This window comes from Salvelinus alpinus, chromosome 4 (assembly GCF_045679555.1).
Source record: "Salvelinus alpinus chromosome 4, SLU_Salpinus.1, whole genome shotgun sequence".
Classification (NCBI taxonomy): domain Eukaryota; kingdom Metazoa; phylum Chordata; class Actinopteri; order Salmoniformes; family Salmonidae; genus Salvelinus; species Salvelinus alpinus.
The window spans coordinates 29,390,218-29,407,796 of record NC_092089.1 but is presented as its reverse complement, the minus strand read 5'-3'; the positions used below and the strand labels follow the sequence as shown (position 1 = coordinate 29,407,796).

At 48.1% G+C, this 17,579-nt stretch overlaps 1 protein-coding gene across 1 annotated transcript in view; it reads right to left on the bottom strand.

Moving 5' to 3' along the window:
- Positions 1-17,579, bottom strand: part of efna3b (ephrin-A3b) — a 202,140-nt gene that overhangs the window by 36,457 nt on the left and 148,104 nt on the right. The window contains exon 4 of the mRNA XM_071396499.1: positions 7,896-7,973. Coding sequence (XP_071252600.1) covers positions 7,896-7,973 — 78 coding nt within the window. The remainder of the gene's footprint in view (positions 1-7,895; positions 7,974-17,579) is intronic.

Below are 17,579 nucleotides of genomic sequence, written 5' to 3'. Positions count from 1 at the left end.
AAGAGAAAGAGAAGGAGGGAAGGAGAGAGAGAGAAGGAAAGAGGGAAGGAGAGAGAGAAGGATAGAAGGAAGGAGAGAGAGAGAGAAGGATAGAGGGCAGGAGAGAGAAAGAAGGATATATGGAAGGAAAGAGAGAGAAGGATAGAGGGAAGGAGAGAGAAAGAAGGATAGAGGGAAGGAGAGAGAGAAGGATAGAGGGAAGGAGAGAGAGAGAAGGAAAGAGGGAAGGAGAGAGAGAGAAGGATAGAGGGAAGTAGATAGAGAAGGATAGGTGGAAGGAGAGAGAGAGAAGGATAGAGGGAAGGAGAAAGAGAAGGATAGGTGGAAGGAGAGAGAGAGAAGGATAGAGGGAAGGAGAAAACAAGAAGGATAGATGGAAGGATAGAGGGAGGAGAGAGGGATTGCAAAATGAGCTTGTAGAGCGTTCTGCTCAGCTAAATTCCATGTCATACTAATCAAACAGATCTGTATTGAGCTACGTGTGTGTGTGTGTGTGTGTGTGTGTGTGTGTGTGTGTGTGTGTGTGTGTGTGTGTGTGTGTGTGTGTGTGTGTGTGTGTGTGTGTGTGTGTGTGTGTGTGTGTGTGTGTGTGTGCGTGTGCGTGTGCGTGTGTGTGTGTGTGTAGGGCCTGTGTTCACAGTGATTAGAATAATGTTCTGATTAATGAAGTGCTGTAATACAGAGGACTGCTGCCCGGACCCAGCACATAACAGACAGAACAGTGAGAGAGATAGAAGAGTGACAGGCCAAGCGAGATAGACGGAGAAACAGAGAAAGAGAGAGATGGTTTTAGAGGTGTCAGAGAGAGATTATTTGCACATAACATGACATTTGAAATGTTTTTATTCTTTTGGAACTATTGTGAGTGTAATGTTACCTGTTTATTTTTATTGTTTATTTCACTGTTGTTTATTACATAGTTCACTTGCTTTGGCAACGTAAACATATGTTTCCCATTCCAATAAAGAGAGAGGGTGGTAGAGGTGTTAGAGAGAGAGGGGCGTAGAGGTGTCAGAGAGAGAGGGTGGTAGAGGTGTCAGAGAGAGAGGGTGGTAGAGGTGTCAGAGAGAGAGGGTGGTAGAGGTGTCAGAGAGAGGGTGGTAGAGGTGTTAGAGAGAGGGTGGTATAGGTGTCAGAGTGAGAGGGGCGTGGAGGTGTCAGAGAGAGAGGGTGGTAGAGGTGTCAAAGAGAGAGGGTGGTAGAGGTGTCAGAGAGAGAGGGTGGAAGAGGTGTCAGAGAGAGAGGGGCGTAGAGGTGTCAGAGAGAGGGTGGTAGAGGTGTCAGAGAGAGAGGGGCGTAGAGGTGTCAGAGAGAGAGGGAGTAGAGGTGTCAGAGAGAGAGGGTGGTAGAGATGTCAGAGAGAGAGGGTGGTAGAGATGTCAGAGAGAGAGGGTGGTAGAGATGTCAGAGAGAGAGGGGGTAGAGGTGTCAGAGAGAGGGTGGTAGAGATGTCAGAGAGAGGGTGGTATAGGTGTCAGAGAGAAAGGGGGTATAGGTGTCAGAGAGAGGGGCGTAGAGGTGTCAGAGAGAGAGGGTGGTAGAGGTGTCAGAGAGAGAGGGGGTATAGGTGTCATAGAGAGGGTGGTAGAGGTGTCAGAGAGAGAGGGTGGTAGAGGTGTCAGAGAGAGAGGGTGGTAGAGGTGTCAGAGAGAGAGGGGTAGAGGTGTCAGAGAGAGAGGGTGGTAGAGGTGTCAGAGAGAGGGGGGGTAGAGGTGTCAGAGAGAGAGGGGGTATAGGTGTCATAGAGAGGGTGGTAGAGGTGTCAGAGAGAGAGGGGGTATAGGTGTCATAGAGAGGGTGTTAGAGGTGTCAGAGAGAGAGGGTGGAAGAGGTGTCAGAGAGAGAGGGGGTATAGGTGTCATAGAGAGGGTGTTAGAGGTGTCAGAGAGAGAGGGTGGAAGAGGTGTCAGAGAGAGAGGGGCGTAGAGGTGTCAGAGAGAGAGGGTGGTAGAGGTGTCAGAGAGAGAGGGGGTATAGGTGTCATAGAGAGGGTGTTAGAGGTGTCAGAGAGAGAGGGTGGAAGAGGTGTCAGAGAGAGAGGGGTGTAGAGGTGTCAGAGAGAGGGTGGTAGAGGTGTCAGAGAGAGAGGGGCGTAGAGGTGTCAGAGAGAGAGGGGGTAGAGGTGTCAGCGAGAGAGGGTGGTAGAGATGTCAGAGAGAGAGGGTGGTAGAGATGTCAGAGAGAGAGGGTGGTAGAGATGTCAGAGAGAGAGGGGGTAGAGGTGTCAGAGAGAGGGTGGTAGAGATGTCAGAGAGAGGGTGGTATAGGTGTCAGAGAGAAAGGGGGTATAGGTGTCAGAGAGAGGGGCGTAGAGGTGTCAGAGAGAGAGGGTGGTAGAGGTGTCAGAGAGAGAGGGGGTATAGGTGTCATAGAGAGGGTGGTAGAGGTGTCAGAGAGAGAGGGTGGTAGAGGTGTCAGAGAGAGAGGGTGGTAGAGGTGTCAGAGAGAGAGGGGGTAGAGGTGTCAGAGAGAGGGTGGTAGAGGTGTCAGAGAGAGAGGGTGGTAGAGGTGTCAGAGAGAGAGGGTGGTAGAGGTGTCAGAGAAGGAGGGTGGTAGAGGTGTCAGAGAGAGGGGGGGTATAGGTGTCATAGAGAGGGTGGTAGAGGTGTCAGAGAGAGAGGGTGGTAGAGGTGTCAGAGAGAGAGGGGGTAGAGGTGTCAGAGAGAGAGGGGGTATAGGTGTCATAGAGAGGGTGGTAGAGGTGTCAGAGAGAGAGGGTGGTAGAGGTGTCAGAGAGAGAGGGGGTAGAGGTGTCAGAGAGAGAGGGGGTATAGGTGTCATAGAGAGGGTGGTAGAGGTGTCAGAGAGAGAGGGTGGTAGAGGTGTCAGAGAGAGAGGGGGTAGAGGTGTCAGAGAGAGAGGGGGTATAGGTGTCATAGAGAGGGTGGTAGAGGTGTCAGAGAGAGAGGGGGTAGAGGTTTCAGAGAGAGAGGGGGTATAGGTGTCATAGAGAGGGTGGTAGAGATGTCAGAGAGAGAGGGGGTAGAGGTGTCAGAGAGAGGGTGGTAGAGATGTCAGAGAGAGGGTGGTATAGGTGTCAGAGAGAGAGGGGGTATAGGTGTCAGAGAGAGGGGCGTAGAGGTGTCAGAGAGAGAGGGTGGTAGAGGTGTCAGAGAGAGAGGGGTATAGGTGTCAGAGAGAGAGGGTGGTAGAGATGTCAGAGAGAGAGGGTGGTAGAGATGTCAGAGAGAGAGAGGGTGGTAGAGATGTCAGAGAGAGAGGGGGTAGAGGTGTCAGAGAGAGGGTGGTAGAGATGTCAGAGAGAGGGTGGTATAGGTGTCAGAGAGAGAGGGGGTATAGGTGTCAGAGAGAGGGGCGTAGAGGTGTCAGAGAGAGGGTGGTAGAGGTGTCAGAGAGAGAGGGGGTATAGGTGTCACAGAGAGGGTGGTAGAGGTGTCAGAGAGAGAGGGTGGTAGAGGTGTCAGAGAGAGAGGGTGGTAGAGGTGTCAGAGAGAGAGGGGGTAGAGGTGTCAGAGAGAGAGGGTGGTAGAGGTGTCAGAGAGAGAGGGGGTAGAGGTGTCAGAGAGAGAGGGGGTATAGGTGTCATAGAGAGGGTGGTAGAGGTGTCAGAGAGAGAGGGTGGTAGAGGTGTCAGAGAGAGAGGGTGGTAGAGGTGTCAGAGAGAGAGGGTGGTAGAGGTGTCAGAGAGAGAGGGGGTAGAGGTGTCATAGAGAGGGTGGTAGAGGTGTCAGAGAGAGAGGGGCATAGAGGTGTCAAAGAGAGAGGGGCGTAGAGGTGTCAGAGAGAGAGGGTGGTAGAGGTGTCAGAGAGAGAGGGTGGTAGAGGTGTCAGAGCGAGAGGGTGGTAGAGATGTCAGAGAGAGAGGGTGGTAGAGGTGTCAGAGAGAGAGGGTGGTAGAGGTGTCAGAGAGAGAGGGGTGTAGAGGTGTCAGAGAGAGAGGGGCGTAGAGGTTTCAGAGAGAGAGGGTGGTAGAGGTGTCAGAGAGAGAGGGTGGTAGAGATGTCAGAGAGAGAGGGTGGTAGAGGTGTCAGAGAGAGAGGAGTGTAGAGGTGTCAAAGAGAGAGGGGCGTAGAGGTGTCAGAGAGAGAGGGTGGTAGAGGTGCCAGAGAGAGAGGGTGGTAGAGGTGTCAGAGAAGGAGGGTGGTAGAGGTGTTAGAGAGAGAGGGTGGTAGAGGTGTCAGAGAAGGAAGGTGGTAGAGGTGTCAGAGAGAGAGGGGGTAGATGTGTCAGAGAGAGAGTGGTAGAGGTGTCAGAGAGAGAGGGGCGTAGAGGTGTCAGAGAGAGAGGGGGTAGAGGTGTCAGAGAGAGAGAGAGTGGTAGAGGTGTCAGAGAGAGAGGGGCGTAGAGGTGTCAGAGAGAGAGGGTGGTAGAGGTGTCAGAGAGAGAGGGGGTGTTGAACCTGAAATGAGAGACTGAGATACGCTGAAAAAGAGGAAGACAGATGTAGAAAAAGCGAGGGAGGGAGAAGGATAGTTAAATGGCAAAGGAAAGAATGATGAATAGACTCAAACAGACAGAAACAGGTGATTAGAGACAGGACCATACAGTAGGAGGAGGAATGAGGACGACAGGAGGGTGAACAGGTAGAGATAACTGTCTCCTAATCTGTAATGTTCTAGGAGGAGAAATGAGGAAGACAGGAGGCTGAACAGGTAGAGGTAGCTGTCTCCTAATCTGTAATGTTCTAGGAGGAGGAATGAGGACGACAGGAGGCTGAACAGGTAGAGGTAACTGTCTCCTAATCTGTAATGTTCTAGGAGGAGAAATGAGGAAGACAGGAGGCTGAACAGGTAGAGGTAGCTGTCTCCTAATCTGTAATGTTCTAGGAGGAGGAATGAGGAAGACAGGAGGCTGAACAGGTAGAGATAACTGTCTCCTAATCTGTAATGTTCTAGGAGGAGGAATGAGGAAGACAGGAGGCTGAACAGGTAGAGGTAGCTGTCTCCTAATCTGTAATGTTCTAGGAGGAGGAATGAGGAAGACAGGAGGCTGAACAGGTAGAGGTAGCTGTCTCCTAATCTGTAATGTTCTAGGAGGAGGAATGAGGAAGACAGGAGGCTGTACAGGTAGAGGTAGCTGTCTCCTAATCTGTAATGTTCTAGGAGGAGAAATGAGGACGACAGGAGTGTGAACAGGTAGAGGTAGCTGTCTCCTAATCTGTAATGTTCTAGGACGAGGAATGAGGACGACAGGAGGGTTAACAGGTAGAGATAACTGTCTCCTAATCTGTAATGTTCTAGGAGGAGGAATGAGGAAGACAGGAGGCTGAACAGGTAGAGGTAGCTGTCTCCTAATCTGTAATGTTCTAGGAGGAGGAATGAGGAAGACAGGAGGCTGAACAGGTAGAGGTAGCTGTCTCCTAATCTGTAATGTTCTAGAAGGAATGAGGAAGACGGGAGGGTGAACAGGTAGAGGTAGCTGTCTCCTAATCTGTAATGTTCTAGGAGGAGGAATGAGGAAGACAGGAGGGTGAACAGGTAGAGGTAGCTGTCTCCTAATCTGTAATGTTCTATGAGGAATGAGGAATGAGGAAGACAGGAGGCTGAACAGGTAGAGGTAGCTGTCTCCTAATCTGTAATGTTCTAGGAGGAGGAATGAGGAAGACAGGAGGCTGAACAGGTAGAGGTAGCTGTCTCCTAATCTGTAATGTTCTAGGAGGAGGAATGAGGAAGACAGGAGGCTGAACAGGTAGAGGTAGCTGTCTCCTAATCTGTAATGTTCTAGAAGGAGGAATGAGGAAGACAGGAGGCTGAACAGGTAGAGGTAGCTGTCTCCTAATCTGTAATGTTCTAGGAGGAGGAATGAGGACGACAGGAGGGTGAACAGGTAGAGGTAGCTGTCTCCTAATCTGTAATGTTCTAGGACGAGGAATGAGGACGACAGGAGGGTGAACAGGTAGAGGTAGCTGTCTCCTAATCTGTAATGTTCTAGGAGGAGAAATGAGGACGACAGGAGGGTGAACAGGTAGAGATAACTGTCTCCTAATCTGTAATGTTCTAGGAGGAGAAATGAGGACGACGGGAGGGTGAACAGGTAGAGATAACTGTCTCCTAATCTGTAATGTTCTAGGAGGAGGAATGAGGACGACAGGAGGGTGAACAGGTAGAGATAACTGTCTCCTAATCTGTAATGTTCTAGGAGGAGGAATGAGGAAGACAGGAGGCTGAACAGGTAGAGGTAGCTGTCTCCTAATCTGTAATGTTCTAGAAGGAATGAGGAAGACGGGAGGGTGAACAGGTAGAGGTAGCTGTCTCTTAATCTGTAATGTTCTAGGAGGAGGAATGAGGAAGACAGGAGGCTGAACAGGTAGAGGTAGCTGTCTCCTAATCTGTAATGTTCTATGAGGAATGAGGATTGAGGAAGACAGGAGGCTGAACAGGTAGAGGTAGCTGTCTCCTAATCTGTAATGTTCTAGGAGGAGGAATGAGGAGGACAGGAGGCTGAACAGGTAGAGGTAGCTGTCTCCTAATCTGTAATGTTCTAGAAGGAATGAGGAAGACGGGAGGGTGAACAGGTAGAGGTAGCTGTCTCCTAATCTGTAATGTTCTAGGAGGAGGAATGAGGAAGACAGGAGGCTGAACAGGTAGAGGTAGCTGTCTCCTAATCTGTAATGTTCTATGAGGAATGAGGAAGACAGGAGGCTGAACAGGTAGAGGTAGCTGTCTCCTAATCTGTAATGTTCTAGGAGGAGGAATGATGAAGACAGGAGGCTGAACAGGTAGAGGTAGCTGTCTCCTAATCTGTAATGTTCTAGGAGGAGGAATGATGAAGACAGGAGGGTGAACAGGTAGAGGTAGCTGTCTCCTAATCTGTCATGTTCTAGGAGGAGGAATGAGGAAGACAGGAGGGTGAACAGGTAGAGGTAGCTGTTTCCTAATCTGTCATGTTCTAGGAGGAGGAATGAGGAAGACAGGAGGGTGAACAGGTAGAGGTAGCTGTCTCCTAATCTGAGAAAGGAGGGATGAGGGAGGGGAGGATGGTGGGAAAGGAGGGATGAGGGAGGGGAGGACGGTGGGAAAGGAGGGATGAGGGAGGGGAGGATGGTGGGAAAGGAGGGATGAGGGAGGGGAGGACGGTGGGAAAGGAGGGATGAGGGAGGGTGGACAGTGGGAAAGGAGGGATGAGGGAGGGGGGGACAGTGGGAAAGGAGGGATGAGGGAGGGGGGGACAGTGGGAAAGGAGGGATGAGGGAAGGGGGGATGGTGGGAAAGGAGGAATGAGGGAGGGGAGGATGGTGGGAAGGGATGGATGAGGGAGGGGAGGGAGGTGGGAAAGGAGGGATGAGGGAGGGGAGGACAGTGGGAAAGGAGGGATGAGGGAGGGGAGGATGGTGGGAAAGGAGGGATGAGGGAGGAGAGGGCGGTGGGAAAGGAGGGATCAGGGATGAGTGAGGAGAGGGCGATGGGAAAGGAGGGATGAGGGAGGGGAGGACGGTGGGAAAGGAGGGATGAGGGAGGGGAGGATGGTGGGAAAGGAGGGATGAGGGAGGAGAGGGCGGTGGGAAAGGAGGGATGAGGGATGAGTGAGGAGAGGGCGATGGGAAAGGAGGGATGAGTGAGGGATGTCATAACTGATCTATTTGACCTCTGACCCTTTGGATGTGCCTGTTATCACCTCCCTCTAGGAGCACACACACACACACACACACACACACACACACACACACACACACACACACACACACACACACACACACACACACACACACACACACACACACACACACACACACACACACACACACACACACACATATTTATGAGTGTGCAGCAGGCTAGCTATGACTGGGATGTACAGCCTCAACCAAAACAACACTTTATTTTATTGGCTACCATCATAGCAGGACATATCACACCCTTATGAAGGAAATGGCAGCTAGTCCAACTTGGCTTAGCATCAGATTGTGACGTCAACTTGATGTGTGTGTGACTCACCGATGTCCTGGATTTTGATGTCTGGTCTGAGTGTGTAGTCTGTTTCTGGAAGTCCTGGTTCTACATTAACATCAGACACTGAGAGAGAGAGAACGAGACAGAGAGAGACAGAGAGACAGAGCGAGAGAGGGAGAGGAAGAGGGAGAGGGAGAGAGGGAGAGGGACAGGGAGAGGGAGAGGGGGAGGGAGAGGGAGAGGGAGAGGGAGAGGGAGAGAAAATGATTAGACAGTGATTAAGAGAGAAGTCATATTGAAGTCATATTGACACACCTCTATGTAAGGGTACAGATGTGCCTTGAAGGCCTAGACTACAGCCATGGTAACGACTTACACAACAAACTCCTAAACACACCACTTAACACTGCACCTTACCTACATTGACCCACACTTAACTTATCATTACGTTCATTACGTTGACCTGCAGTAGCTACTCTCCCCTAGCCAGAGTACACTGTTCCCTGGCCTGGTAAGTGTGGCATCCAGATATGAGCCCAGCCAGAGACAGAGTGTGTTGGAGTGGAGCAGTGAGCAGTAGAGATGAGGGCTAATGCTGTAGATGTGTGTTACACACTGGTGGAGTCGACTGGCCTGGGGCCCTCAAGCACACTGGGAGGGAGGGAGGGAGGGAGGGAGGGAGGGAGGGAGGGAGGGAGGGAGGGAGGGAGGGAGGGGGGGGGAGGGAGGGAGGGAGGGAGGGAGGTTAAAACAGCCCCGAGCCAACAGGCTTCACATTACAGTCTCACTGACACAGAGAGAGAGGGAAAGACAGAGAGACAGAGAGAGAGAGGGAAAGACTGAGAGAGACAGAGAGAGAGAGGGAAAGACTGAGAGAGACAGAGAGAGAGAGGGAAAGACAGAGAGAGACAGAGAGAGAGGGAAAGACTGAGAGAGACAGAGAGAGAGAGGGAAAGACTGAGAGAGACAGAGAGAGGGAAAGACTGAGAGAGACAGAGAGAGAGAGGGAAAGACTGAGAGAGAAAGAGAGAGAGAGGGAAAGACAGAGAGAGACAGAGAGAGAGGGAAAGACAGAGAGAGACAGAGAGAGAGGGAAAGACTGAGAGAGACAGAGAGAGAGGGAAAGACTGAGAGAGACAGAGAGACAGAGGGAAAGACAGAGAGAGACAGAGAGAGAGAGGGAAAGACTGTGAGAGACAGAGAGAGGGAAAGACAGAGAGAGACAGAGAGAGGGGGGGTGGCAGGGGAGACATGGAGAAGGAGCAGGGGTTAAGACAGCCCCCCGAGCCAACAGACTGACATGACTTAACATCAACATCAGCCCTGTGAGAGGGAGAACGAGACTCTGCATGCAGAATTCTGCTAAAATATCATCAGTGTACAACGTAAAACACCAAATAATGCATGCAGAGCAGAATTAGGCAATACCTGCTAATTATTAAAATCCAGAAAAGAGACATTAAATTCTACAACCACCTAAAAGGAAGCAATTCCCTTCCATAACAAAGCCATCACCTACAGAGAAATTAACCTGGAGAAGAGTCCCCTAAGCAAGCTGGTCCTGGGGCTCTGTTCACAAACACAAACAGACCCCACAGAGCCCCAGGACAGCAACAAAATCACGAGAAAACAAAAAGATAATTACTTGACACAATGGAAAGAATTTATAAAAAAACTGAGCAAACTAGAATGCTATTTGGCCCTAAACAAAGAGTACACAGTGGCAGAATACCACTGTGACTGACTCAGACTTAAGGAAAGCTTTGACTATGTACAGACTCAGTGAGCATTAGAGGTCGACCGTTTAATCGGAATGGTCGATAAATTAGGGCCGATTTCAAGTTTCATTAACAATCGGAAATCGGTATTTTTGGACACCGATTTGGCCACCCCCCCACCTTTATTTAACTAGGCAGGTCAGTTAAGAACACATTCTTATTTTCTATGACGGCCTAGGAACGGTGGGTTAACTGCCTTGTTCAGGGGCAGAACGACAGATTTTTCCCTTGTCAGCTCGGGGATTCAATCTTGCAACCTTACGCTTAACTAGTCCACCGCTCTAACCACCTGCCTTACATTGCACTCCATGAGGAGCCTGCCTGTTACGCGAATAAAGTAAGAAGCCAAGGTAAGTTGCTAGCTAGCATTAAACTTATTTTATAAAAAAATCAATCATAATCACTAGTTAACTACACATGGTTGATGATATTACTGGTTTATCTAGCGTGTCCTGCGTTGCATATAATCGATGCGGTGCGCATTTGCGAAAAAGGACTGTCCCTGCTCCAACGTGTACCTAACCATAAACATCAATGCTTTTCTTAAAATCAATACATAAGTATATATTTTTAAACCTGCATATTTAGTTAATATTGCCTGCTAACATGAATTTCTTTTAACTAGGGAAATTGTGTCACTTCTCTCGCAACAGAGTCAGGGTATATGCAGCAGTTTGGGCCGCCTGACTCGTTGCGAACTGTGTGAAGACTATTTCTTCCTAACAAAGACAGCCAACTTCGCCAAATGGGGGATGATTTAACAAAAGCGCATTTGCGAAAAAAGCACAATCGTTGCACGACTGTACCTAACCATAAACATCAATGCCTTTCTTAAAATCAATACACAGAAGTATATATTTTTAAACCTGTATATTTAGTTAAAAGAAATCCAGGTTAGCAGGCAATATTAACCAGGTGAAATTGTGTCACTTCTCTTGCGTTCATTGCACGCAGTCAGGGTATATGCAACAGTTTGGGCCGCCTGGGTCATTGCGAACTAATTTGCCAGAATTTTACGTAATTATGTAACATTGAAGGTTGTGCAATGTAACAGGAATATTTAGACTTATGGATGCCACCCGTTAGATAAAATATGGAACGGTTCCGTATTTCACTGAAAGAATAAACGTTTTGTTTTCGAGATGATAGTTTCCGGATTCGACAATATTAATGACCTAAGGCTCGTATTTCTGTGTGTTATTATGTTATAATTAAGTCAATGATTTGATATAGCAGTTTGACAGCGGTGGTAGGCAGCAGCAGGCTCGTAAGCATTCATTCAAACAGCACTTTCGTGCGTTTTGCCAGCAGCTCTTCGCAATGCTTCAAGCATTGCACTGTTTATGACTTCAAGCCTATCAACTCCCGAGATTAGGCTGATGTAACCGATGTGAAATGGCTAGCTAGGGGTAACGCTGCTTCGAGGGTGGCTGTTGTCGATGTGTTCCTGGTTCGAGCCCAGGTAGGAGCGAGGAGAGGGACGGAAGCTATACTGTTACACTGGCAATACTAAGTGTCTATAAGAACATCCAATAGTCAAAGGTATATGAAATACAAATCGTATAGAGAGAAATAGTCCTATAATTCCTATAATAACTACAACCTAAAACTTCTTACCTGGGAATATTGAAGACTCATGTTAAAAGGAACCACCGGCTTTCATATGTTCTCATGTTCTGAGCAAGGAACTTAAACATTAGCTTTCTTACATGGCACATATTGCACTTTTACTTTCTTCTCCAACACTTTGTTTTTGCATTATTTAAACCAAATTGAACATGTTTCATTATTTATTTGAGGCTAAATTGATTTTATTGATGTATTATATTAAGTTAAAATAAGTGTTCATGTCACGTCTGTCGTCGGAAGGAGACCAAGGTGCAGCGTGGTATGCGTACATTCTTTATTATAATAAGAATGAACACTGGACAAACTAACCAAAATAACAAAACGACACGTGAAGCTATACAAATGAGTGCTGACAGGCAACTACACATAGAGAAGAACCCACAAACACCAAAGGGGAAATGGCTACCTAAATATGATCCCCAATCAGAGACAACGATAAACAGCTGCCTCTGATTGGGAACCATATCAGGCCACCATAAACATACAAATACCTAAACCTACAAAACCCTAGATATACAAAAACCCTAGACAATACAAAACCCCTAGACAATAAAAAACTAGCGTAATCCACCCTAGTCACACCCTGACCTAACCAAAATATAAAGAAAACAGAGATATCTCAGGTCAGGGCGTGACTGTGGACCGTCGTTGGAGGTTCCGGACTGTGGCCCGTCGTTGGAGGTTCCGGACTGTGGCCCATCGTTGGAGGCTGGGGATCGTCGCTGGAGGCTCCGGACTGGGGATCGTTGCTGGAGGCTCCGGACTGTGGACCGTCGTTGGAGGTTCCGGACTGTGGCCCGTCGTTGGAGGTTCCGGACTGTGGCCCGTCGTTGGAGGCTGGGGATCGTCGACGGAGGCTCCGGACTGGGGATCGTCGCTGGAGGCTCCGGACTGGGGATCGTCGCTGGAGGCTCCGGACTGGGGATCGTCGCTGGAGGCTCCGGACTGGCGATCGTTGCTGGAGGCTCCGGACTGGGGATCGTCGCTGGAGGTTCCGAACTGTGGCCCGTCATTGGAGGTTCCGGACTGTGGCCCGTCGTTGGAGGTTCCGGACTGTGGCCCGTCGTTGGAGGTTCCGGACTGTGGCCCGTCGTTGGAGGCTCCGGACTGTGGACCGTCGTTGGAGGTTCCGGACTGGGAACTGTCGCCGGAAGCTCTAGACTGGGAACTGTCGCCGGAAGCTCTGGACTATGAAAGCGCACTGGAAGCCTGATGCGTGGTGCCGGAACTGGTGGTACCGGGCTGAGGACACGCACCTCAGTGCGAGTGCGGGGAAGAGGCACAGGCCGTACTGGACTGTGGAAGTGCACTGGAGGCCTGATGCGTTGTGCCAGAACTGGTGGTACCGGGCTGGGGACACACACCTCAGGGTGAGTGTGGAGAGGAGGCACAGGACGTACTGGACTATGGAGGCGCACTGGAGATCTGGGGCGTAGAGCTGGCACAACCCTTCCTGACTGGATGCTCACTTGAGCCCGGCAAGTGCGGGGCGCTAGCACAGGACGCACTGGGCTGTGCAGACACACCGAAGACACAGTACGCAGAGCCGGCGCAGGATATCCTGGTCCAAGGAGGTGTACTGGAGACCAGGAGCGCTGAGACGGCACCATCCGTCCTGGCTGGATGCCCATTCTAGCCGGGCAAATGCGAGGAGCTGGAATAGAGCGCACCGGGCTATGAATGCGAACTGGAGACACCGTGCGCATCTCTGCATAACACGGTGTCTGACCAGTCACACGCTCCCCACGGTAGGTACGAGGAGTTGGCACAGGTCTCCAACCTGACTCAGTCAATCTCCTTGTGTGCCACCCCCCCCAAAAAATGATTGGGGCTGCCTCTCGGGCTTCCATGCTAACCGTGTCCCCTCGTATCGTCGCCGTTCCTCCTGCGCTATCTCCACCTGCTTCCATGGCAGGGTCTTGTCCCCTGCCATTACCTCCTCCCAGGTCCAGGATGTCCTCCACTCATCTTTCTCCCGGGCCAAGGATGTCCGCTCCTCATTAACACGCTGCTTGGTCCTTTTGTGGTGGGTTCTTCTATCACGTCTGTCGTCGGAAGGAGACCAAGGCGCAGCATGGTATGCGTACATTTTTTATTATAATAAGAATGAACACTGGACAAACTAACCAAAATAACAAAACGACACGTGAAGCTATACAAATGAGTGCTGACAGGCAACTACACATAGAGAAGAACCCACAAACACCAAAGGGGAAATGGCTACCTAAATATGATCCCCAATCAGAGACAACGATAAACAGCTGCCTCTGATTGGGAACCATATCAGGCCACCATAAACATACAAATACCTAGACCTACAAAACCCTAGACATACAAAACCCTAGACAATACAAACCCCTAGACAATACAAAACTAGCGTAATCCACCCTAGTCGCACCCTGGCCGATAAATCGGTATCGACTTTTTTTGGTCCTCCAATAATCGGTATCGGTATCTGCGTTGAAAAATCATAATCAGTCGACCTCTAGTGAGCATAGCCTTGCTATTGAGAAAGGCATTTGAAATGTCTTTATTCTTTTGGAACTTCTGTGAGTGTAATGTTACCTGTTAATTTATTATTATTTATTTCACTTCTGTTTATTATCTATTTCACTTGCTTTGGCAATGCAAACATGTTTCCCACGCCAGTAGAGCCCTTAAAATGAAAATTGAAATTGAGAGAGAGAGAATAAGAGAGAGAACGAGAGAGAGACAGAACAAGAGAGGGATGGGGAGGAGAGGTGTGTATTCATTTGCATGAATGTGCAGGGCAGAAACAGGGAAGGACAGAGACAGAGACAGGGGAGGACAGAGACAGAAACAGGGGAGGACAGAGACAGAAACAGGGAAGGACAGAGACAGAAACAGGGAAGGACAGATACAGAGACAGAAACAGGGAAGGACAGATACAGAGACAGAAACAGGGAAGGACAGAGACAGAAACAGGGGAGGACAGAGACAGAGACAGAAACAGGGAAGGACAGAAACAGAAACAGGGAAGAACAGAGACAGAGACAGAAACAGGGAAGGACAGAGACAGAAACAGGAGAGGACAGAGACAGAAACAGGGGAGGACAGAGACAGAAACAGCCAGTGCTCGTGAGGAATGGTTTGTATGTGGAAAGAGAGAGGGAGAGAGAGAGGAAGGGAGAGTGAGAGGAAGGGAGAGTGATAGGTTAATACAACAGGCAGTGAGAGAGAGCGAGAGAGCGAGAGAGAGAGAGAGACAGAGAGAGAGACAGAGAGAGAGAGAGAGAGAGAGAGAGAGAGAGAGAGAGAGAGAGAGAGAGAGAGAGAGAGAGAGAGAGAGAGAGAGAGAGAGAGAGAGAGAGAGAGAGAGAGAGAGAGAGAGAGAGAGAGATAGATAGAGAGAGAGAGAGATTTTTTGATTTTTTGATGGTTTGATAAAGAATGCAAAAATCTAAGAAATAAATTGAGAAACCTGTCCAACCAAAAACATAGAGACCCGGAAAACCTGAGTCTACGCCTTCACTATGGTGAATCACTAAAACAATACAGAAATACACTACGGAAAAAGAAGGAACAGCACGTCAGAAATCAGCTCAATGTAATTGAAGACTCCATAGACTCTAACCAATTCTGGGAAAATTGGAAAACACTAAACAAACAACAACACGAAGAATTATCTATCCAAAATGGAGATGTATGGGTAAACCACTTCTCCAATCTTTTTGGCTCTATAACAAATAATAAAGAGCAAAAACATATACATGATCAAATACAAATCCTAGAATCAACTATTAAAGACTACCAGAACCCACTGGATTCTCCAATTACCTTGAATGAGTTACAGGACAAAATAAAAACCCTCCAACCCAAAAAGGCCTATGGTGTTGATGGTATCCTTAATGAAATGATCAAATATACAGACAACAAATTCCAATTGGCTATACTAAAACTCTTTAACATCGTCCTTAGCTCTGGCATCTTCCCCAATATTTGGAACCAAGGACTGATCACCCCAATCCACAAAAGTGGAGACAAATTTGACCCCAATAACTACCGTGGAATATGCGTCAACAGTAACCTTGGGAAAATCCTCTGCATTATCATTAACAGCAGACTCGTACATTTCCTCAATGAAAACAATGTACTGAGCAAATGTCAAATTGGCTTTTTACCAAATTACCGTACAACAGACCATGTATTCACCCTACACACCCTAATTGACAACCAAACAAACCAAAACAAAGGCAAAGTCTTCTCATGCTTTGTTGATTTCAAAAAAAGCCTCAATTTGGCATGAGGGTCTGCTATACAAATTGATGGAAAGTGGTGTTGGGGGTAAAACATACGACATTATAAAATCCATGTACACAAACAACAAGTGTGCAGTTAAAATTGGCAAAAAACACACACATTTCTTCACACAGGGTCGTGGGGTGAGACAGGGATGCAGCTTAAGCCCCACCCTCTTCAACATATATATCAACGAATTGGCGCGGGCACTAGAACAGTCTGCAGCACCCGGTCTCACCCTACTAGAATCCGAAGTCAAATGTCTACTGTTTGCTGATGATCTGGTGCTTCTGTCACCAACCAAGGAGGGCCTACAGCAGCACCTAGATCTTCTGCACAGATTCTGTCAGACCTGGGCCCTGACAGTAAATCTCAGTAAGACCAAAATAATGGTGTTCCAAAAAAGGTCCAGTCACCAGGACCACAAATTCCATCTAGACACCGTTGCCCTAGAGCACACAAAAAACTATACATACCTCGGCCTAAACATCAGCACCACAGGTAACTTCCACAAAGCTGTGAACGATCTGAGAGACAAGGCAAGAAGGGCCTTCTATGCCATCAAAAGGAACATAAATTTCAACATACCAATTAGGATCTGGCTAAAAATACTTGAATCAGTCATAGAGCCCATTGCCCTTTATGGTTGTGAGGTCTGGGGTCCGCTCACCAACCAAGATTTCACAAAATGGGACAAACACCAAATTGAGACTCTGTATGCAGAATTCTGCAAAAATATCCTCCGTGTACAACGTAGAACACCAAATAATGCATGCAGAGCAGAATTAGGCCGATACCCACTAATTATCAAAATCCAGAAAAGAGCCGTTAAATTCTACAACCACCTAAAAGGAAGCGATTCCCAAATCTTCCATAACAAAGCCATCACCTACAGAGAGATGAACCTGGAGAAGAGTCCCCTAAGCAAGCTGGTCCTAGGGCTCTGTTCACAAACACAAACACACCCCACAGAGCCCCAGGACAACAGCACAATTAGACCCAACCAAATCATGAGAAAACAAAAAGATAATTACTTGACACATTGGAAAGAATTAACAAAAAAACAGAGCAAACTAGAATGCTATTTGGCCCTAAACAGAGAGTACACAGTGGCAGAATACCTGACCACTGTGACTGACCCAAACTTAAGGAAAGCTTTGACTATGTACAGACTCAGTGAGCATAGCCTTGCTATTGAGAAAGGCCGCCGTAGGCAGACATGGCTCTCAAGAGAAGACAGGCTATGTGCACACTGCCCACAAAATGAGGTGGAAACTGAGCTGCACTTCCTAACCTCCTGCCCAATGTATGACCATATTAGAGAGACATATTTCCCTCAGATTACACAGATCCACAAAGAATTTGAAAACAAATCCAATTTTGATAAACTCCCATATCTACTGGGAGAAATTCCACAGTGTGCCATCACAGCAGCAAGATTTGTGACTTGTTGCCACAAGAAAAGGGCAACCAGTGAAGAACAAACACCATTGTAAATACAACCCATATTTATTCTTATTTATTTTAACTTGTGTGCTTTAACCATTTGTACATTGTTACAACACTGTATATATATAATATAACATTTGTAATGTCTTTATTGTTTTGAAACTTCTGTATGTGTAATGTTTACTGTTAATTTGTATTGTTTATTTCACTTTTGTATAATATCTACCTCACTTGCTTTGGCAATGTTAACACATGTTTCCCATGCCAATAAAGCCCCTTGAATTGAATTGAATTGAATTGAATTGAGAGAGAGAGAGAGAGAGAGAGAGAGAGAGAGAGAGAGAGAGAGAGAGAGAGAGAGAGAGAGAGAGAGAGAGAGAGAGAGATAGAAAGAGAGAGATAGATGGAGAGTTGAGAACACATCAGAATAAATTAATTCTGACAGAGCGAAATAGGGGGAGGGAATTTTCAATGTTAGCTGTGGTCCTCTCTGAGCAGTACTGTTAGAATGTGCCTACAGTATCTGTGAGGTAAGAGAGAGAGAACCAGTGGAATCTGTACTCTACTGTGAGGTGAATGCTGCAAGGGAAACTCAGCAGCGTATAAATAGCTG